The sequence below is a fragment of the Phragmites australis genome, chromosome 11 (assembly GCF_958298935.1).
Source record: "Phragmites australis chromosome 11, lpPhrAust1.1, whole genome shotgun sequence".
Lineage (NCBI taxonomy): Eukaryota > Viridiplantae > Streptophyta > Magnoliopsida > Poales > Poaceae > Phragmites > Phragmites australis.
The window spans coordinates 33250863-33274385 of record NC_084931.1 but is presented as its reverse complement, the minus strand read 5'-3'; the positions used below and the strand labels follow the sequence as shown (position 1 = coordinate 33274385).

Here is a 23523-nt window from a genome sequence, read left to right as displayed (position 1 = left end):
GCTGCCAACGGCAAATTTGGAAATTTAGACAACATACGCGACCGTATTTGCGAAATTAGACAACATGTCGACGTATTTGCAAATCTAGCACTCGTATTCGGTATCTCAAATACCGAAATTTGATTTTCGGAAACTGAAAATCCGAAAACACCGTATTCGGCAACTGAGGTGCCGAATACGGCCCACAGTGCCGTATTCGGCACCTCAGTTGCCGAATACAGCCGGCCACCCATCCCATCCCCTTTTTCCCGCGTCCCATCAATCATTTTCGCGTCACATCAATCATTTTCACCATTTTTTGCAACCCGTGGCCGGATGCATGCATGATTTTGGCAACCCGTGATGTTTGGCACGGCCTGAGGAGAGGTGAATAAATGGAGTTCGTCAGAGAAGAGAGTAGCAGCAGAGTAGAGAAGGGAGTAGCAGAGCAGAGAAGGGAGTAGCAGCAGCTCAAGTATAGAAAGCAGCAGAAGAGGAGCAACGCGATCAGCAGCAGCGGCAGTTTAATACTTCGAGAGCACTCACTTTCATACCGGTTAGTTATTAGATTACCTATTTAATACTTAGGTTAGTAATAGTATTTAGAGTAATTAGCTTATTTGGTTAGTCTGTTTCGAAGTAGATTAGTTCTTTCAGAAGTAGATTGTGATTGTTTAATCCGTTCGATTACATTTATTTAATTATATTAGTTTATTTAATTAGACTACTTAGATTATACAAATTAGATTATTTAATTACATTATTATATTACTTAGATTATTTAATTAGAGTACTTAGTTTATTTAATTAGAGTACTTAGGTTATACAAATTGGATTATTTAATTACGTTATTAGATTACTTAGATTATTTAATTAGAGTACTTAGTTTATTTAATTAGAGTACTTAGGTTATACAAATTAGATTATTTAATTACGTTATTAGATTATGTAATTAGAGTACTTACTTTATTTAATTAGAGTACTTAGGTTATTCTCATTAGATTATTTAATTACGTTATTACTTAGATTATTTAATTAGGGTACTTAGTTTATTTAATTAGAGTACTGAGATTATACAAATTAGATTATTTAATTACGTTATTATATTACTTAGATTATTTAATAAGAGTACTTAGATTATACAAATTAGATTATTTAATTACGTTATTATATTACTTAGGTTATTTAATTAGAGTACTTAGTTTATTTAATTAGAGTACTTAGGTTATACAAATTGGATTATTTAATTACGTTATTAGATTACTTAGATTATTTAATTAGAGTATTTAGTTTATTTAATTAGAGTACTTAGGTTATACAAATTAGATTATTTAATTACGTTATTAGATTATGTAATTAGAGTACTTACTTTATTTAATTAGAGTACTTAGATTATTCTCATTAGATTATTTAATTACGTTATTACTTAGATTATTTAATTAGGGTACTTAGTTTATTTAATTAGAGTACTGAGATTATACAAATTAGATTATTTAATTACGTTATTCAAATACCGAAATTTGATTTTTGGAAACTGAAAATCCGAAAACACCGTATTCGGCAACTGAGGTGCCGAATACGGCACTGTGGGCTGTATTCGGCACCTCAGTTGCCGAATACAGCAGAGTACAGAGTGTATTCGGCAACTGAGGTGCCGAATACAGCCCACAGTGCCGTATTCGGCACCTCAGTTGCCGAATACGGTGTTTTCGGATTTTCAGTTTCCGAAAATCAAATTTCGGTATTTGAGATACCGAATACGAGTGCTAGATTTGCAAATACGTCGACATGTTGTCTATTTTCGCAAATACGGTCGCGTATGTTGTCTAAATTTCCAAATTCGCCGCTGCCAACCCGTGAGCGAGAGCCAGCAGAAATCGAGCCCCCCTGTCCATCAAGCAAAAGGATGAACTGGACCGAGAGAGAACACTATGCCAGTATCTGGTTTTGTACATCGTTAGGCATGAACATGGCCATCGCAACCAGCCCGTGCCGTACTCAGTTATACTTCAGTTATAATATAACCAACTATGGATCGAGCCTGAAGCTAGTAGTATATATTTCTGAATGTATATACTCTCATCTGGCATGTGTTTAGAAAAAAGTACATATATCTTAAAAAGTAGTATATACATCTTAAATATATATATATATATATTATTTATAAAGAAGTGTGAATTAATTTGTTGCGTGCCATTATAAAATTGCTTGTTTTGAAAAATACTACCATATAGTGATATATCTGACTCGTGCCATTATGATTTTACTGACTTCAAAACATATCATTCTATACGCCCCAACGTTCTTTGGCCCATCTGTAGGCCACCATATTTTGCTAAGGACCTAATTGCCCTTGGGTCCACTTTCAAGCCCGTCACTCTCGTCTTCCATCGATGGGTGTGAACAAAGCATCAGCGGGCATCAAACCAGTGGCACTGTAGATCGGGTCAACCGATGCGTCGTCTCCGATAGCGGCTTCCTCGCATTGAAGCTTGGAGCGGGAGCTGGATTGTGGCGTGGGCAGAGGAGGATGGAGTTTTTGTCTGTACTGAAATACAACCGCCTATAGGTGGGCTCAAGGTCATCGTCGGTATACAAAATATCATTTTTCGAAGCCACACAAATTTATTGGCATTAGCGGGGTATCGCTCTTTATAATGATATTTTTCTAAACAGAAGCTTTTATACTGATATGGAACAAATTTAAGTCTCATAAAATAATGTATATATATAACTAGAGTATATACTACTTTTTTATATATATACTGCTATCTGATATGTGTATGCTATTATATATTATATATACACAGCCATGTTTTATAGACGCGCCGCGGCACCTCGCCCCACCCGCCGATCGAGCCGCTCCGGCGACCGCCCCGCGCCCGCGAACGAAGCCCACCTCACTCAGAGCGTAAAAACCCACGCGCCCCACCGCGCTGGGCCCCGCGACGGGACGCGGCGCGAGCCCTCCCGTCCGCTTCCGCTGCCTTGGCACTCTGCAAGCAGGCAGGCAGCCCATGTGCTCATCTCACATGCCTGCCGCTCCCACGCTTCGCCACCCTTCCTCCTCGCTAGCCTAGCCACGGCAGCCAGACACCCACGCCTGCTCACCACTCACCACCCGCACCGCGCGCGAAACCTCGAGTTCTACTGAGGCGATCGGGACGGACGCGGAACCGCCACGCACGGTGTCAGTCACCAGCATGAAGGAGGGGACTGGAGGCGGCGGGGGAGGTGGGGATGCGGGGTTCGTGCGGGCGGACCAGATCGACCTCAAGAGCCTGGACGAGCAGCTGGAGCGCCACCTCAGCCGCGCCTGGACCATGGAGAAGCGCAAGGAGGAGGCCGCCGGCGCTGGCGCCATCGCCGACCAACGGGGCGGCGGGAGGCAACCCAGGTGGCCGAAGCAGAGGAGGGAGGAGTGGGAGATCGACCCCGCCAAGCTCGTCGTGAAGGGCGTCATCGCCCGCGGCACCTTCGGCACCGTCCACCGCGGCATCTACGACGGCCACGACGTCGCAGGTACCGTATGAACCCCACCCACCGTGCCTGCCACTCCGCGTGCTTGACGCTGAAATCGCCGTGCCAAACTGCTAATGCGGCGCTGATTAGGACCGACGGCCGGCCGGCGGAGGCAGCAACTGGCCACTGTTTGCTTACCCGAGTCGCCTCCTTTTTGCCTCTTTTAGCAAATTGCGGGAGTTGATGTCGCTGCTTTTTTGGGGTCTTCCCGTGGTGTTCCTCGTGACATCAGTTGGATAGGGCGGCTTTTGCTGCTCCCTCCTCACTCATGTGAATCGGGGCCATCTGGTAGTTCTCGGAGCCGTGATTCCTGTCATCACTGGGAGGGTTTGGAGGCAAAGAGAAGGGAAATGCGGCAGTTGTTTGATGCAAAGTTGCTTTGTGGGATCCAGAGAGCTAAAGATGTCGACCTTTTTAGTAGGGCGGAATGTATCAAGAAATTGATATATTTTCTCACCAGATTTAAGCTATCTCGCACGACATGGTAAACAGCATAAAGGAACTTCCTTTTCTGATTCATCCTTCTGGCCTAAGCATATCATTGTACATGATAATCAACTTATGGAACTGTTCTACTACTTGCATAAATATGCACGTCCTGTTACTGAATGAGGCAGGCTTGACAGAAAGCAGTCACCCGTTTCTCTAATCTTAGCATTGATTCCATATTTTGGCAATCAGCTGCGTATATGCATTGCCTGGTCATTGAGAATATACGAGATGATGTTATCCATTATCCTAGATAGGGTCATAGGAATTATATAAAGTCAAGAGTTTATTCTAAAGTCAATCTATGGTCTAGGATAGTAGAGCAGTAGTCTTTATTTGATTCCTATCTATGCTCCTCTTTCTTGACCATGGCACCCCTGATCACACCAAGTCTTGCCTTTTTTAGGTCTCACGGTTTGCTATGGCAAATCAAAAGTTGCTGCTGTAATTGCCATTTTCCGATATGAATTTTTGACTTATGTTTTGTTCCAGTGAAATTACTTGATTGGGGAGAGGATGGTCATAGATCAGAACAGGACATTGTGGCACTAAGAGCAGCTTTTTCACAAGAGGTTTCTGTTTGGCATAAGCTTGAGCATCCAAATGTAACTAAGGTACTACTTGGTTGAACAAGTTTGTTTCTTTCAAATTTACTTGCTGCTATGCTTTGCTGTTATAACATTAGCATGCATCAACTCAGTTCGTATTTAGGGATAGTGGGATACATGAAGATATGGTGATAAACTGAAATGGATCTTCAATGTCGAAACTCATACATAACTGTTGTATTTAGTTGTCTAGATTGCATATCGGGTGCTTTGGATGCAAACATTCAGTTTACTGTCTTTGTGTTGTAACATTAGCTTCATTAACTAAGTATCATATAAAGGAAAACACCAGTAAGTTCGGTATTAACACCATAATAGCAGTCTTATTGCCTTCTCCCTGCTTGCTATATTCTTCCATGCACTTGTTGTATGCTTAATTGCTGTATCCAGAATCAGATAAGTAGATAACCCATGCAATGTTTGAGCTGGAGTTTAGCAAGCCAATCTAGTAGCTTCCTGCAGGTTATGTTATTATAATTTATTTTTATTCTGTTAAGATCCATGCCTACTATTGCTCTATTGGCACAATAAACATGAAAAAAATCTCAATTTGGAATTACATATTTAATGAAAACTTTGTGAAATTTTTACAGCTTTTGGCTGAGTATTTAATAGTTTAAGCATTGGAGAAACAGGGGCATGATTAACCTATCAAGATTTCATATTTCTTCAGTAGTCTATTTATTTTTCAGCTGCTGTAACAATAGCTTGACTTTTGCCCGTACAGTTCATAGGGGCTATAATGGGTGCAAGGGATCTAAATATTCAGACAGAAAACGGACATATCGGCATGCCAAGTAATATCTGCTGTGTTGTTGTGGAGTACCTTCCTGGAGGTGCATTAAAATCATTTCTGATAAAGAACAGGAGAAAGAAGTTAGCTTTTAAGGTAGTTGTCCAAATTGCTCTTGATCTTGCCAAGGGGTAAGTATTTTACTGAAGAATTTTCCTCAGTCTTTCTTCTGAATCTTTGTCTTTTACCTTTTTTTACCCTTAGAAGTTATCATTGATTTGAGGATTGTTGACCGTAAAATCTTCATTAGATTATGCTATCTTCACTCAAAGAAGATTGTGCACCGTGACGTGAAGACTGAGAATATGCTCCTAGACAAAACAAGAACTGTGAAAATAGCTGATTTTGGTGTTGCTCGCCTTGAAGCTTCTAATCCCAGTGATATGACGGGCGAAACTGGAACACTTGGTTACATGGCACCTGAGGTATCTTCTCTCGAGCAATGACTGCTCATGTTTTCCTCAGAGTTGCCCTTTTTATTCCATGTTGGTGTGATAAATATTTTTTTTTAAAAAAACCGACATTCTTGCATCAAACAGTTGTATCATTGTATGTGTGTTGAACCTAGGAAGCACACTCCTTGTGTATGCTAGCCTACTTGCATATCATGTGCCTTACATTGGCATCTGATGTGCAGGTTCTTAATGGCAATCCGTACAACAGGAAATGTGATGTTTATAGCTTTGGAATTTGTTTATGGGAGATATACTGCTGTGATATGCCATATCCAGACTTGAGCTTCGCAGAGGTCACATCTGCTGTTGTTCGTCAGGTAAAAACCTGTTTCTAGCTTGGTTGTTTCCAGCTTACCTTTTAGCTGCTGAATTCTGAACAAGTGGATAATACAATATTACTTGGTATGCAGAATCTGAGGCCAGATATACCGCGCTGCTGTCCAAGTTCCTTAGCAAACGTGATGAAGCGTTGCTGGGATGCGAACCCTGACAAGCGACCTGAAATGGCTGAGGTTGTGTCCATGTTGGAGGCTATCGATACATCAAAGGGTGGAGGCATGATCCCTGTAGACCAGCGACCAGGATGCCTTGCATGCTTCCGGAAGTACAGAGGTCCGTGACAGATCGAGCACGCTGGAGTTGCATCTGCAGATTTGTTTCCTGGGAAGCAAACTGGTTAATGGAGCTAGTGTGCCTGTGCTTATTGACCTTGGTTCGAGAAGCCCTCTACTCTCATGTAAATTCTCTGTTCACCCCTTCTGTAACTCTGTTTATCAAGGAATGAAAGAATTATGCTGCATTGTTAGACCAGGTATAAGCTCGGCCTTTGAAACCCGGTTTTTGCGGTGGTGATTTGGGAGGCGATTCCGGATCTGGGTCTGTTGTGCTCCGGCGCTCGTCTCGTGTGGTCGCGGGTGGCCTCCTTTTGCACTTTTAGGTGGTGGTCCATGATGGCCCTTTCGGGCTAGGGCTGGTATGTCTGCTGAAGGTACCTGTTCGTTGACGGGAAAGTCTGCACGGTTGCCTTTTCGCCACCATTGACAGACTTGGGAAATGAAGTCGGCGATCAGCGGACTCCTGCAGCTTGGGAGATCATCCAGGCGACACGGTTTGCCGGCTTCTTTGATGAAGACATCCTGTGCGCAGAGGAGAGTTTAGTTGATGGCATAGAGTTTAGTTGATGGCATAGCTACCCCAACGTTGGCCTCAAGCTTCAAGAAAGCGGTGGTTAAGTAACTTTCATAAAAGTGAACTATTTTGTTTTAGCGATGTCTAAATCATGACCGAGCAATATACCGAGCTTTTCGGCTACAGTATTGGTGAACTCCTTTTGCGATTTTTAGGTATTCCTATTTATTATAGAAAACTAAGGAATACTGATTGAAAAGAGGTCGAGTAACGTTTGGAGAGGAGACTTAGGGCAGTTCCAGCAGGCTCCTCATACTACTGTGCCAGCAATACTGTAGCAAGATTTGCTAATCCTCTGGGCAGCAAACGGCTCCCGTAGAGCCGGTTTTCTACTGCTACAGTGATGGAGTCAGGAGAGAGGATCGCTATTTTTGCGGGAGCTCTCCAAATGCGGCAACACTGTGCATAGGGTATGACAGTGGGCTCAAAAGTAGAGAGAGAGTAATAGAAGGTAGTAAATAAAGTAACTGCTGGAGATTAAAAAAATAGAGGATACTATAATAGTATTAATGGATACTGTAATAGTGTTATAGAGGATAAATTTTTAAAGTATTTGCTGAAGATGGTCTTAGTAGTTGGAAAGAAAACACCTTTCAATGGGTGAGCGACTGACATTGATTAATTCAGTGCTTAGCAGCCTGCCCATGTACATGATGTCTTTCTTTGCTATACCAAAGGGGGTGCTTAAAAAACTTGACTATTTTTACTCCAAGTTCTACTGGTAAAGCGACAATAAAAAAAAATACCACCTTACTAAATGGCACATTTTGTATCGTCCTATAGATCAAGGGGATCTAGGGATTCAGGATCTACATACTGAGAATATTGCCTTACTTAACAAATGACTTTTTAAGTTACTTACGTCTGATGGAATGTGGTAATAATTGATTCACAATAAGTATCTAGGTTCTAAACCCTTATCTTAAATTTAGTGGAAAGTTAGGGATTATCATTTCTAGGCTTGCCTTATGAAGGTGAAGCGAGAATTTCTTCGCTTTGGAACCTTCACTATCCAAGATGGCACCGAGATAAGGTTTTGGGAAGACTAATGGTTAGAAAAATCATCTCTGCAAGAACAATATCCTTGCATATATAATATTGTAAGGAACAAACAGGGTACGGTAACAGAAGTTCTCCAAACCTTTCCTCCAAATGTGTCTTTTAGAAGGGACTTTATAGGGCCAAAATCAATTGTGTAGAATGCTTTACTTCCTCGAATCGACAATATTGCCGTTACACAAGAGCAAGATGAGTTTCCCTGAAACTTAACCCCTAATAGGCAGTTTTCGGTGAAATCTCATTATCTTGCCTTGGTTTATAGCGATGTTCCCAATCTTAATAAACGCCTTTGGAAACTGAAGGTGCCTCTCAAAGTCATAATCTTCCTTTGGTACCTACGTGAAGGTGTAGTTTTGATAAAGGATAATCTGGCTAAGCGCAATTAGCAAGGGAGTACGCAATGTTATTTTTGTCATCATGAAGAGATAATAAAATATCTTTTATTTGAATGCCATTTTTCGTGTGCCATGTGGTCTATCATTCAAGCGGCTTCGGGTCTCTTTCGAACTCGTAGTGTATCACATTTGTTCGGTATTTAGTTACGAGGTATTAGGAGGGACTTGATACTGAAAGTCATGTTGGAGCGGCTGCTACTTGTTGGTCGCTTTGGTTATGCATGAATGATATGATGTTTGATAAAAGAAATATTTTATCTCATTTGCAGGTTATCTATCTTTCTACTCACTGACTCTGTACATGGGCTATTTTACAGAAGTCGGATACTTAGGAATCAGTTACAGTAACGTGTCAGCATTTGGAGAGGGTGATTAGGGAGTGTTTTACCCATATTTATGGGTGGCAGCCTAGTCGAAGGATCGGAGCGCCGTAGCATCTCCTGTTTTCACCTTTGTTATACTTTTTTAATGTTTTCTTTTCTCTTTTTTGGCTGTGTATATCTTGGTTATGCAGAGACCGGAATTGCTCTCAGTACAATTATTTCACTTTGATGTAATTGTCTAAGTTCAATAAAAGTTTTTTTTATCGAAAAAGGAATGAAAGAACTGGCTCGTTCGTCTATGTTTTCTGATGCAAATATTTCGCCGGGATGTGAGGAAAAATGGCAACTAGGAAGAAACCCTCAAAGAAAAGATTGTTGACCAGCTGTTTTCATTCTTTTGCAAAGGTAAGGCCGCAGCTTTTCCAAAGAAAAATAATAATAACTACGTGAAAACTATTCGATATCATCTGATGTGTTCAACATGATAGTTTAAGACATAAAAAAGTAGTTCTTACATGTAGAATAAACGATAAGAAATGAAGAAACTTCTGCCGCTGACTACATACACCCCACCCACCAATCAGTTGACCTCAATAGAATAGGCGGAAGCATCAAATGATCATAGGCTGACGCCGGTGCCAGCATCAAATCTACGATCAGTTGCAAGATGAGGTGTTTCCTCACGAAGCAGTGCTTGTTAATTGTGTTTAGTACCACAGGTCACAAACGAATGACAAGTGTTAAACCAAAACAAATACTGATGACAAGCAGGTGCTCATTTTGGCAAAGAACATGCCTGCATCCATGTCAACAGACAGAGAACATGGATCAAATGACGTGTTTCCTACTGCTAATTCTCAGAAGAGGACGTCATTCTGCAACAATCTAGAGGCACTGTTTATTATCCAATCACGTCGTAATGGTATCCAAATGATCCAATGCCGTCGTGGTCTGCATTCGATTGACGAGACAACATGACCAGATAGCTCTAAAGTATTCCAGCACGAACGCTTCCAATTATTATTGTATAGAAAAATGATACTGCATGACGATCCTGATGAGTGACAAACCACTATTGTTTATTGTTTATGGGAGAGAGAGAGAATGAGAGCGGAGGGGCGGCAGTTGTAAGGAAGATTCTCTCCCTTGCTAACCTTGAGCTCTTTCCTTCTAGGAAACCAGCGACCTTCAGGCATGGACTGAAGAATTTCTCGCATCTTCCTAGTCTAGCTGGTGCAGAGCTAGGGCAGGTAGCGTAACGACTACAACCGATAAGGAATCCATGTGGACCATATTTTTGTCCCAGAAAGACGTCAACAGATGAATCGCATTTGAACACTTGTAGGCTGTCACACAGTATGAAACTACTGATAGACTGAACAATCATGAATATATTGGAGAAGCTGCACCCAGCATAATTGGTCATTGCGCAATGTTGCACCCACGCCACACGCGTTACTCGACGCCGGTTCTCACCAATTTCAAAAAAAGTTTCCCTCTGTATTCTTTTTTAAAAAAATCATGAATATACTGAGTACAAAATTACAAAGCTTGTAGCATTTAGGTGGTCGTTTTCTTTTCAGAAATTTGAAGATGCCCTGTTTGAAACAAAGCAATTTATCGGGATACGTAGGAATTTTGTAGAAAACCATATAACTCCCACGACTCTGTTTCAAATGGGTCAACAGAGGTTTCAAATGAACTTTTTTTCAAATGGGTCAACCTCAGGCGCAACCAAAAAACCAGAGCCCAAAACCATTTTTTACGCGCAGCCACCGGGCACTTTCCCTCCATCCATGCATGCACGCACCGACCCGGTCAGTCGCAACTCTCCACTGTCTCCAGGCACCCAACGCGTCTTCCCGGTACTGCCTCCTCCTCGCCTCCATAAGTACAGAACAGGCCACCCCTCTCACCATCCCCTCCTCGTCTACCTGCAGTTGGTCTCCTCAAACCTCAAAAGATTTAGCAGCTAGCAATGACAAGGTCAACACCGGCGGCCTCCGGGGCGGAGAAGGCGCCGAAGCAGCAGGTGCTGCGGGGCAGCCAGCTGAAGCAGCTCCGCGAGATCTTCCGTCGGTTCGACATGGACGGCGACGGCAGCCTGACGCAGCTGGAGCTGGCGCCTGGCGGCGCTACTGCGCTCCCTGGGACTGCGCCCCAGGGGCGACGAGGTGCGCGCGCTACTGGCCGGCATGGACGCGGACGGCAACGGCGCGGTGGAGTTCGACGAGCTGGCCACCGCCATCGCGCCCGTGCTCACCACGCAGACGCACCTCATGGACCAGAACCAGCTGCTCGAGGTGTTCCGCGCCTTCGACCGCGACGGCAACGGGTACATCTCCGCCGCCGAGCTGGCCCGGTCCATGGCGCGCCTGGGCCAACCGCTCACCTTCGAGGAGCTCACGCGGATGATGCGCGACGCCGACGCGGACGGCGACGGGGTCATCAGCTTCCCCGAGTTCGCCGCCGTCATGGCCAAGTCCGTGCTTGACTTCCTCGGCGTCGCCTGAACTGCATGCCGTGTGCGCGTCGCCCGACCGCCCGCCCGCCGTTGATTAGTCCTCCTCCGCTTTTAGGATGGTCAGGTCGATCTAGCTAGGATGATGGTTTAGAGTGATTCCCTTTGTTAACAGTACTGCACAGATTATGGGTAATGCACGGATCGTGACGAGACAGATCATGCAACTCATGGATGGGTGTTAAAATGAACAAAATTTGTACATATTTTGATAACTTGTTAACTATTGCTTCACTCTCTAAGGAGGAGAAGTGCTTCGTTTCTCTCTCGTTTTGAGAAACAACTGAAACTAACATCTGAAATGAATAATTCAAATGATTTTTTCGGGGATTAGATTATCTTGTCGTTCATCGGGGAATGTGCTCGCGATCCACTTTTCGCGCTGATCAGAGTAAGGCCCTGTTTGTTTCAGTTTCGGATTCTGGCTTTCAGCTTTTTATAATCCGAAGCTGAAACAAACAGGCAACTTTTGGTTATAGCTTTTTAAAATCTGCTGGTTGGATTGTGAGAATCTGAAAAGCTGGTTTTCCTCAGCTTTTGATAGATTGTGAAAGTTCATTTTACTAAACTGTCCATTAAATTTTTTTAGAATCTACAGTCTAAAAGCTTTTCACAATCCAGCTTTTCACAATCCAGCTTTTATAAGCTGTTTTTCAGAATCTCTAGCTGAAACAAACAGGCCCTAAGCCCATCCCATCCATGCATGTGCACCGACCGTCCGACGGACCAGGCCTCCGGGCGGAGCAACACGCCGACGCGCATCGTAAGGTCATCTCCGATAGTTATCTTAAATTTTTATCTAAAAATACTATTACAGCATCCCCTGTTACTATTATAGTATCCCTTATTTTTTTCATCTCTAACAGCTACCTTATTTTCTACCTTTTACTCCTCTTTTTATCTATCCGGACCCGCTGTCAACTTCTATGAACAGTACAGCTACAGTGTTGCTGCAGTACAAACGATGTTTTCTTCATCGGGCCCACTGTCAGCATCTGTGAACACTGTAGCAGTCGAATCTGCAAAAATACTCCCTCTGCTGGAGATGGCCTAACAACCCGTGCAATGGAATCAAAACCGCCAAACATATTCACGCAGACGCACGCGCTCCTCACCAGCCCGTGCGGAAAATTTTTTATACGACCCGGTTTTTGAAAGACTTTTTTCTCTAACATGATAGCGTCATCTTTTTTCTCTCTCTGTATATATCAGCTATTGAATGAGAAAAAGAACAACCTAGATTAAATCTCATGAGGTCTTTTTTTAAGGTTCCTATAGAATTTCACTGCAGCCGACACCACCTTCAGTTTTGTCGCGTCGCGCCTGTCACCGTTCGTTCGAGATGGTCACCAACAGCGACGCACGCGCAAAGCCAGCTAGAGATCTAGATGGAACAGGGTGGGAGCGGGTTTTGCCTCCACCCGTCTCCATCGGCATGTCCCCTGTCCCGTTCCACCTCATCCCGACTCGAGATAGGATAAAAAATTTTCTTACCCTGTCCCGCCCTATAGAGCTTTGATTTTGATCCAACCCGACCCGTCCCATCCTATCCCGCTCTGTTCCAATTAAAATTATTAATTTTTAGATCAAATTTAATTATGAGATAATAACTACCACAACATACAAATCAATAAAAAACTACATCTAAAATTCATAAGAATTAAAATAACATAATAACAGTTACATAGGGGTCAGCTTACGAGCCAGTCTTCTCTGTGACCTGATAACTAGTATCGCCTCCCCACCCAGCTCTATCGGTAAGAGTTTGCAGTGGGTGATCTTGCTTGACTTTGGCTTGAACCTGTAAAGAGTGTGATGCTCAATCCGTAGCTGTAGTGATAAGACAGGGGTAAAAAAGAAGATAATACTAAATAATTGTAATGGGAAGTTTTAATAACAATGAGTCTAACAACTTTGGTTTGACTACCTGAGTTGAACATGAGTGATAGACTGAACACCCACAATCTCGATTTGACATATCAATGCATTAGTTTACTAAAAAAATTATTTTAAAAAAATAATAAACTTGCTACTAAATCCACTAATCATACATATAATATATATTGTAGGACGGGACAAGACAAGATAGATGGGACGGGATAAAACTTGACCCACCGACACCCCGACCGGTACCCATCCCATCTTGCCTCATCCTAACCTATGCCCCGCCTTATCTTGCCCAATCAGAGCGGAGCGAATACTAATCCGATGGATCAGATGAGTACTGAGACCTCTAAAGCCAGCTCGACGTCGTCGCCGCACAAACCAATCGAGCGCCGCCCTAATCCAGCTCGCCACAGGCCAATCAAAACTTGGCCCAGCCCTCCACGGCTGCGGCCTCGTCGCTTCTCTAGTGTCGGGCCGTGGCCTGGTAACTCATCACGAGTTCACGAACCCATGACTAGCCGCGGCCCGTCTCCACTCCGCCGCCGTCCGCCACTCCCTCCCCGCGTCGCCATTGGCCATCACGTGCTCGTGCGGTCGCGACTCGCGCGCTCCTCCACCTCCTAATTCAGGCAAGCTGCTTCGTGCTTCCGCCCCGCTCCCCTCCCTTAGCTTCCCTCTTCCGACACCATGATTCCATCTCCACCCACCCACTCGACGCGCCCGCCCGAACCCACTCATCCCCCACCACCGGGAGCCTCTTACTCCCGACCGCCCGCGCGGCAATGCATCTCACTACCCCGCTCCCCGGCGGCGACGCGGGCGCGGAGGCGGAGGCGGAGGCCTTCGTCCCGCGCGGCGGGCCCGGGAACAAGGGCCTGCGGCGGCGCACCGGGCCGGTCCCGCCCGACTCGAGCCCCAGCGGCGGCCGCGGGAGCGGCGGGAAGCGGTCGACCTTACGGGAGGACATCGGCCACGCCGCCGCTGAGACATACCTCGTCACGGGCCTCGCCTTCGTCCTGCTCCGATACCTCGGGTGATTTGCATTCTAGCAATTACTAGCGATTAGCGAGGCCCTCTTTTCTCTGTACGTAGCTCGCACCCGTATTGGTGCGGAAATTTTGAAGCCTGCGATTATGTGGTAGCTCGCACCCATACAGGTAACGAGGATTTGATTCGCAAAGTTGCGGCTGTTAGATGCTTCCATGCTTTGCTCTAGTGTTGGGGTTTCGTTTCAATGTCTCATCGATCGACAATGTTTACTGTTTTGCGGATTGCACACAGGCGTTCATCTTGCACCTGGCCGGGTTTTTCTTAATTACGAACAATCATACATGTTACGGAATAACATGAATTGCCATTCATTTGTCCTTCTAAATGCCTGGTTGGTCAAGGGTCATAATTTGTTAGAACATGCATTATTGCTTTTCAGGGCAATACAAACATGCATTGTCAAGAGCAAGTTACTTGGACATCACATTTTTTTCCAACTATTTCTGTGGGATGCCATGCCATCTATTTCACTCACGTAGCAAAAGTTAATCTATCTAGCTAGTTCAAGATACATATTGCCCAATATATAACGTGTTGTCCTTCTGCCATAATGTGCAAATGCATAGCTTTACCCTTTTTATAGATCTCTGATATTCTTTCATGTTTTTCTATTTTTTTCAGGGTAGGTTGTCGGTGGATATCTCAACTTCTAGCTCTCATAGTATATGCAATTTTACTTATGCCTGGTTTCATAAAAGGTACACGAAAATAATTTGACCTTTGGCCACTTATATTCTTTTGGTTATCATGTACCTGTATATGAAATATGATGGTTACATATTGTTGTCTGTTTGCCATTAGGTGCTCGTGCATTTTCAGCTTTTTCTTGATAAACTTTTCGTATTCTTCAATTTTTCCACAGATTTTTTTTAACCTTTTATGTAATTGATACATGGCACAGAAGTATTGTCATCATAACATATTCTAACAAGTACGTTAATGTTTTTTTTGGTTTCCAGTTGGGTACTATTATTTCTTTTCAAGTCAGGTTTGTAGAAGTGTAGTATATGGCGAACAACCAAGAAATAGGTAAGTACAATTTTGCGCTATTATAAATGTAACAAATTTGACTTGTATTATGCTGGATTTACTGAAGCCTATATTATGCAGGTTGGATCTGTACATACCTAAAGACCGCAACAAGTCCAGTCCAGTTGTGGCATTTGTAACTGGTGGAGCTTGGATCATTGGGTAAGTGACAGCTTCCTCATGATGTATTACAAGATTCCTTCATTATGACTTTCCTTGTTAATGATCTTGCATATATTTAGTTACAAGGCATGGGGTGCTCTCCTTGGGAGGCGGTTAGCAGAGCGAGGAATTATAGTAGCTTGCATTGATTACAGGTGCTGATGCCTTAAAAGGCATTTCTGATATATTTCACTACATACATGAAATTCACCATTCTGTTCGACCTGTATTTTTTTTTTATTATTAGTGAGTACTGACTGATTGATTTCTCTCTGCTTGCTTGATGAAAATGTAAATATCCATCGCAGAAATTTCCCTCAAGGAACAATAAGTGACATGGTCAGTGATGCTTCAGAGGGTATTTCATTTGTTTGTAACAATGTTATTAGCTATGGTGGGGATCCTAACAAGTAAGTGATACTGCATCATTTGTTTGTCATTACTTGCAGTTATCTCTCTGAGCCTTGCAGCTGCAATGCTTTAGATCTTGTCTTTTAACTGTTAATTTTAATAAATTAATTTATGGCCGACCTGCAGAATCTACTTGATGGGTCAATCAGCAGGAGCACATATTGCAGCCTGTGCTCTATTGGAGCAAGCTGTTAAAGAATCTAGGGGTGAACACACTTCTTGGAGTGTGGCTCAAATAAAAGCATATTTTGGTTTATCTGGAGGGTGAGAACTTGAGGGCCTTGTCATCTAATTTTATTATATGTGTAAATGCTTATTCATAATCATCTATCATAATTAACCACCTCTTAAGAGTACTGGTACATACAGTTATTTATCCGATACAAGCACTAAAACTGCTTTCACGATGCTTGACTTGCATTCTGATGTATGAAACTGTATATAGTCCTTCACTTCTAGAAAAAGGTCAGCTATCTACTGCTTGGCTTTTGGCCATCTGAATTTTGTGTGTTAGCTAAAAATAATGTACAATGAGATATCAAATGAATATTACTGCAGCCACTCTGTTTCAGCTGGTCCCGAATTGAGGTACTAAGGTAGTGGTACCAATATACTCATTTGCTCTTCGCAGGTACAACATCCCAAGTTTGGTCGATCACTTCCATGAGCGTGGTCTTTATCGTTCACTATTTCTCAGGTAAACAATGTGATTGTGCTTTTATTATGGATGTGTTATTTCCTTTACTAGCACTTGAATACAAGTAAGTACTGACAAAACAAGTAAGCTGTTATTTCAGCATAATGGAGGGAGAGGAATCATTGCCACATTTCTCTCCTGAAATTGTCACCAAGAAATCAAGTGCTGAAGCCATAGCTCTACTTCCTCAGATTGTACTTTTGCATGGAACAGAAGATTACTCCATACCATCATCTGCCAGGTCTGATTACTTTACCTTCTGGGGCAGCTTAGTTTAATTGTGTTATTGCATACCTTAATCAGTTACATACTTCCATTCCTTCATCGGGTTTGTTTTTTTTTTCATTTTTTCCTCAAAATATTACCATCAAAATACAAACTGAATACACAAACAAAGCTGAAGGTACGTTTCAGCACTCAGCAGTTAATTCTGGATTGGAATCCTACTTGTAGATAGGAACCATTATTCCAATCCATTGTCTGGTTTTTAGTTTTCTTTAAGTAACATTTTAGAATACTTCGTAGCTAGGATTAATTAGCAAGAGCTACAAGTTCCAGAAAAAGCTTAGCCTTTCTGGTTGTATCATTGTATGCAAACACTTTCTCTTGTTGTTTGTAACCCTTTTTTTTTTTAAAAAAAAGAAAGAAAGCTTGTAACCGTTATTTTTTCTTTTCTGAAATCAAGCTTGTGGCCGTATATCATTAGTTGGTCATATTGATATGTCTTTCTGTTCAATATAATCCTTTCTTGTTCCATCTTCAAGCTGCCAATAACTCTGTTTAATGTTACATGCAGTGAAACTTTTGCGGATATCCTTAAACAAGCTGGTGGGAAAGTAAAGTTACACTTGTATGAAGGGAAAACACATACTGATGTATTTTTACAGGTAGGTCATCTTGAATACGAGTGCTGAAGTAGTTATATTACCTTGGCTCTTGTGCTTTTTAATTTTGAAGCTTTATTTTTTAATTGATAGACTACCACGCTGCTATGTGAATGGCTCATATGAAAAATCATTTATTGATTGTACAACTCCAACGAGAAGGATTGCAGAACTCTGCTTATTGTATATCTATACTGCTTACATTACTGCATGAACTTCAGCATGTGCCTTTGCTCATCAGATTTATTATTCAGGATGTCGTCTACTAGACCCTTCCTGAGTTCAGTTTACTGAAATACTAAACTAACAATGATTGAATAAAATCCTCTCCTTTCTTTTATGCCTGTGCTTGAATTGGTCAAGAAAGCACTCGAATATATATAGTAATGGCCTATACAGGAACGCAGGCATTTTGTAGGAAGTTTGCAGAAAACTTCACTAGAAAAATCCTGCATTCCAAAAGCTTCACATAGTTACCCTTTTTTGCTTGTCAAAATCCAGTTACCCCAAATAAGAAAATGACAAATTTGTTCGAAGTCTTGACTTGATGCTCCATTGTAGGACCCACTTAGGGGTGGGAGAGACCAACTGCTTGAAGATGTTATTGCTGTTATCCATGCTGATGATGCAAATGCGCGCGAGAAGGATGCTTTGGCACCTACTCCAGAGCGCCTGGTTTGTGAGTGGCAAATAAAGTTGGCCCGTCAAATTAGTCCCTTCTGAACAGGTTTTTGTTCTTTACATATCAATTTTGTGAAGTCAAACTAATCTTTTAGTTTAGCTTTGGTTCTTCTGTCCATCTTTCAGTGTTTAAAATACTCCAATGATCTGACAATTTTGCGTACTACTGACATTTATACTCCTTTTGTGATAGGTCTGCATGCAGATAGGGTGTTTTCCAAGGCATTTGCCTGTCAATATTCACCATGCATGCACAACAAATCAAGCATCTGTGCGTGTGTGCCAACATGGTGAACTACATGGGTTTAAGGAGATTTATTGGGGTTTTGATTGGACCAGGCAAACGGAGCTTCAAACCTGCCCTGGGGCCATGTTGCCACTGAGAAAGTAAGGTTTGAGGATCTCTAGGCGTAGACGTTGTATCACATACTTCCTTATGCTCATAACTTGTTAAATTATATCTTTCTTTTGACAAATTTGTACAAAACATAGAGGGGCGACTAGACATCATACATCTATAAATGGGAGTAACCAATAGGATGTTGTTTCAAAAGAATAGTCGCCAATTCATGTGAAAATGTTAAGAGTGGCTGTAAAAATGCATTATAACATATTGACTGACGATAACGTCTTAAATTTTCTATTGGAATTTTACTGAGTTCTGAAACTTGCATAGATAGAATTTCGTCAAGCGGGAAATATCAAGCATAGTTGGCGTGTCAATTTCCGTTGTTTGGTCCAGCGGAGCACGTTATCGGCAACCGCCGCGCCGGCATGCTGGCGAGGTCGGTGCCACCTCGAGACACTGTTGCCAGGCGGTGGTCTCCTGTAGCGAAAATGACCCTATTAAACCATAATTATGATTTTGATGATTAATGATAACATAGTTATTGGGACTAACATGTTTGTCAAGAATATATGCTAGTAGGTCTTATGGATGCAATACATCAAGAAGTCATCGTAACTGGGACAAAGTTTGATTGAATTAGAGAAGTCTCAGGAGAATTGACCTCACCGGATAGTCCGGTGCAGAGAAGTTTGTACTCATCGAAGCTTTGTGTTCAAAGACTGTTAAACCCACCAGAAAGTCCGGTGCTCTGTGTGACAAAGGGGAGAATGTTGAGGATCTCACTGGATAGTCTGATGATATGCATCTGATAGCACTGGAGTATTTCTTGCAGAGAAAAATGCAAGTGCAAAGACTGAAGATCAACTCATCGGAAGGTTCAGTGCTTAGTTTATACTCATCCAATTATAGCATCGGAGCATTTCTTGCAGAAACGATTGCAAATATTGAAAAATGAAGAATAACCCACCGGAAGGTCCAGTGCTCTGAAGATAAATGCATCGGAGCATTTTACAGAGAAGAAGTGATGTGGTATCGCTCAAGATAACTCACCGGAAGGTCGGTGATGGATTTAAAGGCACACTGGAGTGTTCGGCGTTTATAGAGGCATTGCGTGGAGTTTTAACGGCTAGTTTCTGAGTTTGTACTCACCGGATGATCCGGTGTTAGTACTACTGTTCTCACAGGATTATCCGGTGTTAACAGCTTTCCTAAGCCGTTGTGAAATAGCTAGTTATCGGGTTTGAGGCTATAAATACCCCTCAACTCAGTTATTTAGAGGTGTGACATGCTGCTGGAGTTTAGAGAAAGCTTATACACACTTGAGAAGACATCCAATCCACCAAAATACTTAAAATAATTATTTAAGGCAATTAAGCACAAGATTAGATAGTGTTTAGTGCTTATAGTCCTAGAGTGAGTTGTAGCTAGGTGTTGTAGCTTGAACACGGGATCAAAAAGTGATCATAGCTTGTACCGAGTGGTATATTAGTGCCTTGGAGTCTTGGTGACTCGTCGGCATCTTGGGCCTTAGTGTCTCAAGCTTCTTGACCCTCTGACTTGGTGTGGAGCGACGGCAAGACACGTGTACGGGGATATGAAGACCCTTGTCTTGATGGCTTAAGCTCTGAAGTGATCATGGCGGCAAAGGACTGGAAGAGAGCCTTGTGGTGAGATCTTGGCTTGGTGGCTCATCTTGGTTGAGATATTATCTTTGTGACTTAGTGTCTCAATAACTGTGACCGAATGCCGATCTGGAGCATATCCTTGATGGAGCTCCAGCGTGGACAAAAGGTAGCATTCATATCATCGATATCACAGGATAAAAATCTCTTGTGCCGAGTTTCTCTCTTTATATTATTTATATTTTTGTATTTACATACTTGCAATTTAACTTGCTAGAGTAGTTTTTAATCTTTTTAAGCGATAGAGTAGACACACTAGATAAATCTAGAGCATATTTAGATAAAAATTAAGATAACTTTTTCTTATAAAGTTTTTAGAGCTGAATAGTTTCTAAATATTCTAATTCATCTCCCTGTATCACTGTTCCTCACACCTCTCATTCCTTCGTAGCCTCTTATTGACGGTGCAGTGCGTGTTATCATATTATCTAGTACCTTTCGCCGTCCTTCCAAAATTCTCACGGTGCATGTTAGGTGACCAACATTGGATGCACTGGCCGCGCCGTATCAGCCCGCGAGCAAATCGTCCAAAGGATTATGTTCTCCATGCGGCTGCATCACATCACATCTGTACTTATTAGGTCACATAGAGTGGAAAATTCCACTAGCTTTTGCATACTTATGAGTTAGTAAAATCGTTTATTTAAGTTGAGATTTATATTGAAAAGGTAGGTGAAAAAAAATCACATAATAGATAAGAAAATCAGCAGATAAATATATATCAGATAAGAGATAGATAAAAATAAATATATATCAGATAAGAGATGGACGATCGGGATAATTATGTGCCCATACCTTCTTGTGGAGTTGCCTTCCCCCCTACTGAGTCAAGTTTGCTCGTGATAACACATGTAATCCTCCTCACCAGATTATAGTCTATTGCGGTCAGACGTTTGAGTACAGTTATACTAAAGCAAAACGCGTAGTGCGAACTGAGGCTAGCTCATTTAGTTGGGTGCCGATGTACGTTTAGGGCCCGTTTGATTTGCCGGAATCGTTTCGGATTGTCGAGCAGGACAGCTCGATTCATGGATTGGTAGAGAATCGGTGAAACGCCTTTCTCGTTGATTCTCCCAATTCAGCCTTTGTTATAAGATGCTAAAAAATGCATATCTTTTCCCTATAGGTTTAGACCTTCTAGAAGACTTCAAAAAATCTATCAATTTTTGTGTAGTTTCTATAATCCATAAGCAACACATTTTAACTGGTTGCACTTAAAAAGGCTGACCATAATTCAAATTAAAATTTCTTAAAGTTAACTGTTTTTGCAAATTCTATGAATTTTTAGAGTTTTAAAAGGATTCCCAAAAATTAGGAAAAAATCACCAATATTTGTATTAATTAATACACTAATTTCTAAAATTATCTCCAACTCTAAGTTATATTGTGAAATTTCAAGTGTCTTCACATGACCTCATTTTTCATGAAGTAATCAATTCCAATTAAATTCTAATACATATAACAATTGCTCAAAATGATCAGAGATGATGCTCATGTTGTATATGCATGTCAATTATTGTAATGTTGTTATTGCAACCCCCCCCCCCCCCGCAAAATAGCATATCACAAAGAGTAAAGGGGTCAATTGCACCAGCATCCTTTTTTTTAATAAATTGTATCCATACAACTAGCCAAACAGTTAGTAGCCCATTGTATCGGCACTTCAGGTACTAAAAATAGACTCTATTCGACGTCTGATGTGCCGAATATGCATGGGCCGTAGTGGCAGGACGTACGGGACGGAGGACTCGTGGTTGCGTGCGCGAAGAAAGTTAGTAGCCCATTGTATGTTTATGATTATGTTTTTATTTAATTTTTAATTTTATTTGGAGTATAAAAGTAGTCTAAAAATTCTAAATATTTTTATGAGCAAACTAGAGTTCACTATAAACCTATTTTAATTGATTTGATCCAAAAATCCTAAGCTAATATTTAATTAAAATTCTCTAAATTAGCCTATTTTTATAAATTCTAGCAATTTTTAATGCCTCAAATAAATTCTCAAAAATCTAAAAAAATCACTAATATTCTTCTCATGTGATGTAGTAATTTATAAAAATATTTTTAACCCTAAGTTATTTGGTGACAAATTAAGTAATTTGAAATGCTCTATTTATATGTATTTTATTATTTCACGTGATATTCTCTTTTTAATTTGATTTGAATAAAAATAAATTCAAACATGCACAAAACCATAATCAAGGGGTAAATTCACTAAAAGATTAATGTAAATATATATTCACAATTTTTGAGTTCTATACTTCTTAAGTGTCTCGCTTTACCATCTTAGTAGTAGTTATCAACCTATCATGCTTGTATGTTTCAGTTTGAGCATAATAATTAGGGATTTGCCTATAAAATAGTAATAATATATAGTAATCAAAGAGACAAACGTACATTATATTTATAGATTTTAGTCTAGTATTGTTCCTAAATATGCATAAGGTTGAAAAAGTGCATAAGGGTACGTTTGGTTGGTGGGATTGGATAAATTTGATTATAATAATTTTTTGATGAACTTACCCCTTGATTGTAGGTTTTGTGCATGTTTGAATTTATTTTTATTCAAATTGAATTAAAAAATATCATATGAAATGATAAAAATGTAATAAATGGAGCATTACAAGGAAACTTATTTTTTTCATCAAATAACCTAGGGTTGGAAATATTTTTATAAATTTGTGCATCACATGACAAGAATAGTAGTAGATTTTCTAGATTTTGGGGAATTTATTTGAGGCATTAAAAATTGCTAGAATTTATAAAAATAGGCTTATTTAGAGAATTTTAATTAAATATTGGCTCAGACTTTTTAGATCAAACCAATTAAAACGGATTTCTAGTGAACTCTAATTTTCTCTAAAAACGTTTAAAATTTTTAGACTATTTTTATACTTTCAAATAAAATCAAAAATCAAATAAAAAATATAAACGCACACGTACAACGGGCTACTAGCTTTCTTCATGCACACAGCTGTGAGTTTTCCGTCCCATACGTCCGGCCGCCACGGCCAATGCATATACGGTTCGAGATGCCGAATATAATACTATGTACTGTATTCGACATCTCAGGTGTTGAATACAGTACGTTTTCAATATCTACAGTATCAAATATAGTGTACAGTGTCGTATTCGGTAATTTAGGTGCTAAAATTTGCTAGGCTCATTATTTTTCGATGCATCGCGTACCGAAATCAGGTTTTTGGTAAACAATATGCCGAATACACAGGCTAAATTTACTAATTCGTTAATATATTATCTATTTTAGTAAATATAGTACTGTATATTATTTATTTTTGAATTTTTGCCTAACTTATCAGTAAGACGGTGGGTAAGTTCTTGAAAACCCATGGTCAATG

The 23523-nt window shown here is 41.1% G+C and overlaps 2 protein-coding genes and 1 pseudogene across 2 annotated transcripts; all 3 read left to right on the top strand.

Annotated features, from left to right (window-relative positions):
• The first annotated feature begins 2809 nt into the window (after positions 1-2809).
• LOC133884918 (serine/threonine-protein kinase STY13-like) lies at positions 2810-6651 on the top strand. The gene is made up of 6 exons (XM_062324519.1): positions 2810-3501; positions 4483-4604; positions 5326-5522; positions 5642-5816; positions 6029-6163; positions 6257-6651. Exons 1-6 carry the CDS (start codon positions 3183-3185, stop codon positions 6464-6466), a joined length of 1158 nt encoding a protein of 385 aa, XP_062180503.1. The 5' UTR covers positions 2810-3182; the 3' UTR covers positions 6467-6651.
• Positions 6652-10744: 4093 nt separating this feature from the next.
• On the top strand, positions 10745-11595 carry LOC133884920 (probable calcium-binding protein CML14; annotated as a pseudogene).
• Positions 11596-13755: 2160 nt separating this feature from the next.
• Positions 13756-18813, top strand: LOC133884922 (probable isoprenylcysteine alpha-carbonyl methylesterase ICME). The gene is made up of 12 exons (XM_062324524.1): positions 13756-14252; positions 14891-14967; positions 15229-15298; positions 15380-15460; positions 15541-15615; positions 15769-15870; positions 15998-16135; positions 16503-16568; positions 16669-16809; positions 17365-17455; positions 18014-18179; positions 18327-18813. Exons 1-11 carry the CDS (start codon positions 14002-14004, stop codon positions 18173-18175), a joined length of 1254 nt encoding a protein of 417 aa, XP_062180508.1. The 5' UTR covers positions 13756-14001; the 3' UTR covers positions 18176-18179; positions 18327-18813.
• The last annotated feature ends 4710 nt before the right edge of the window (positions 18814-23523 follow it).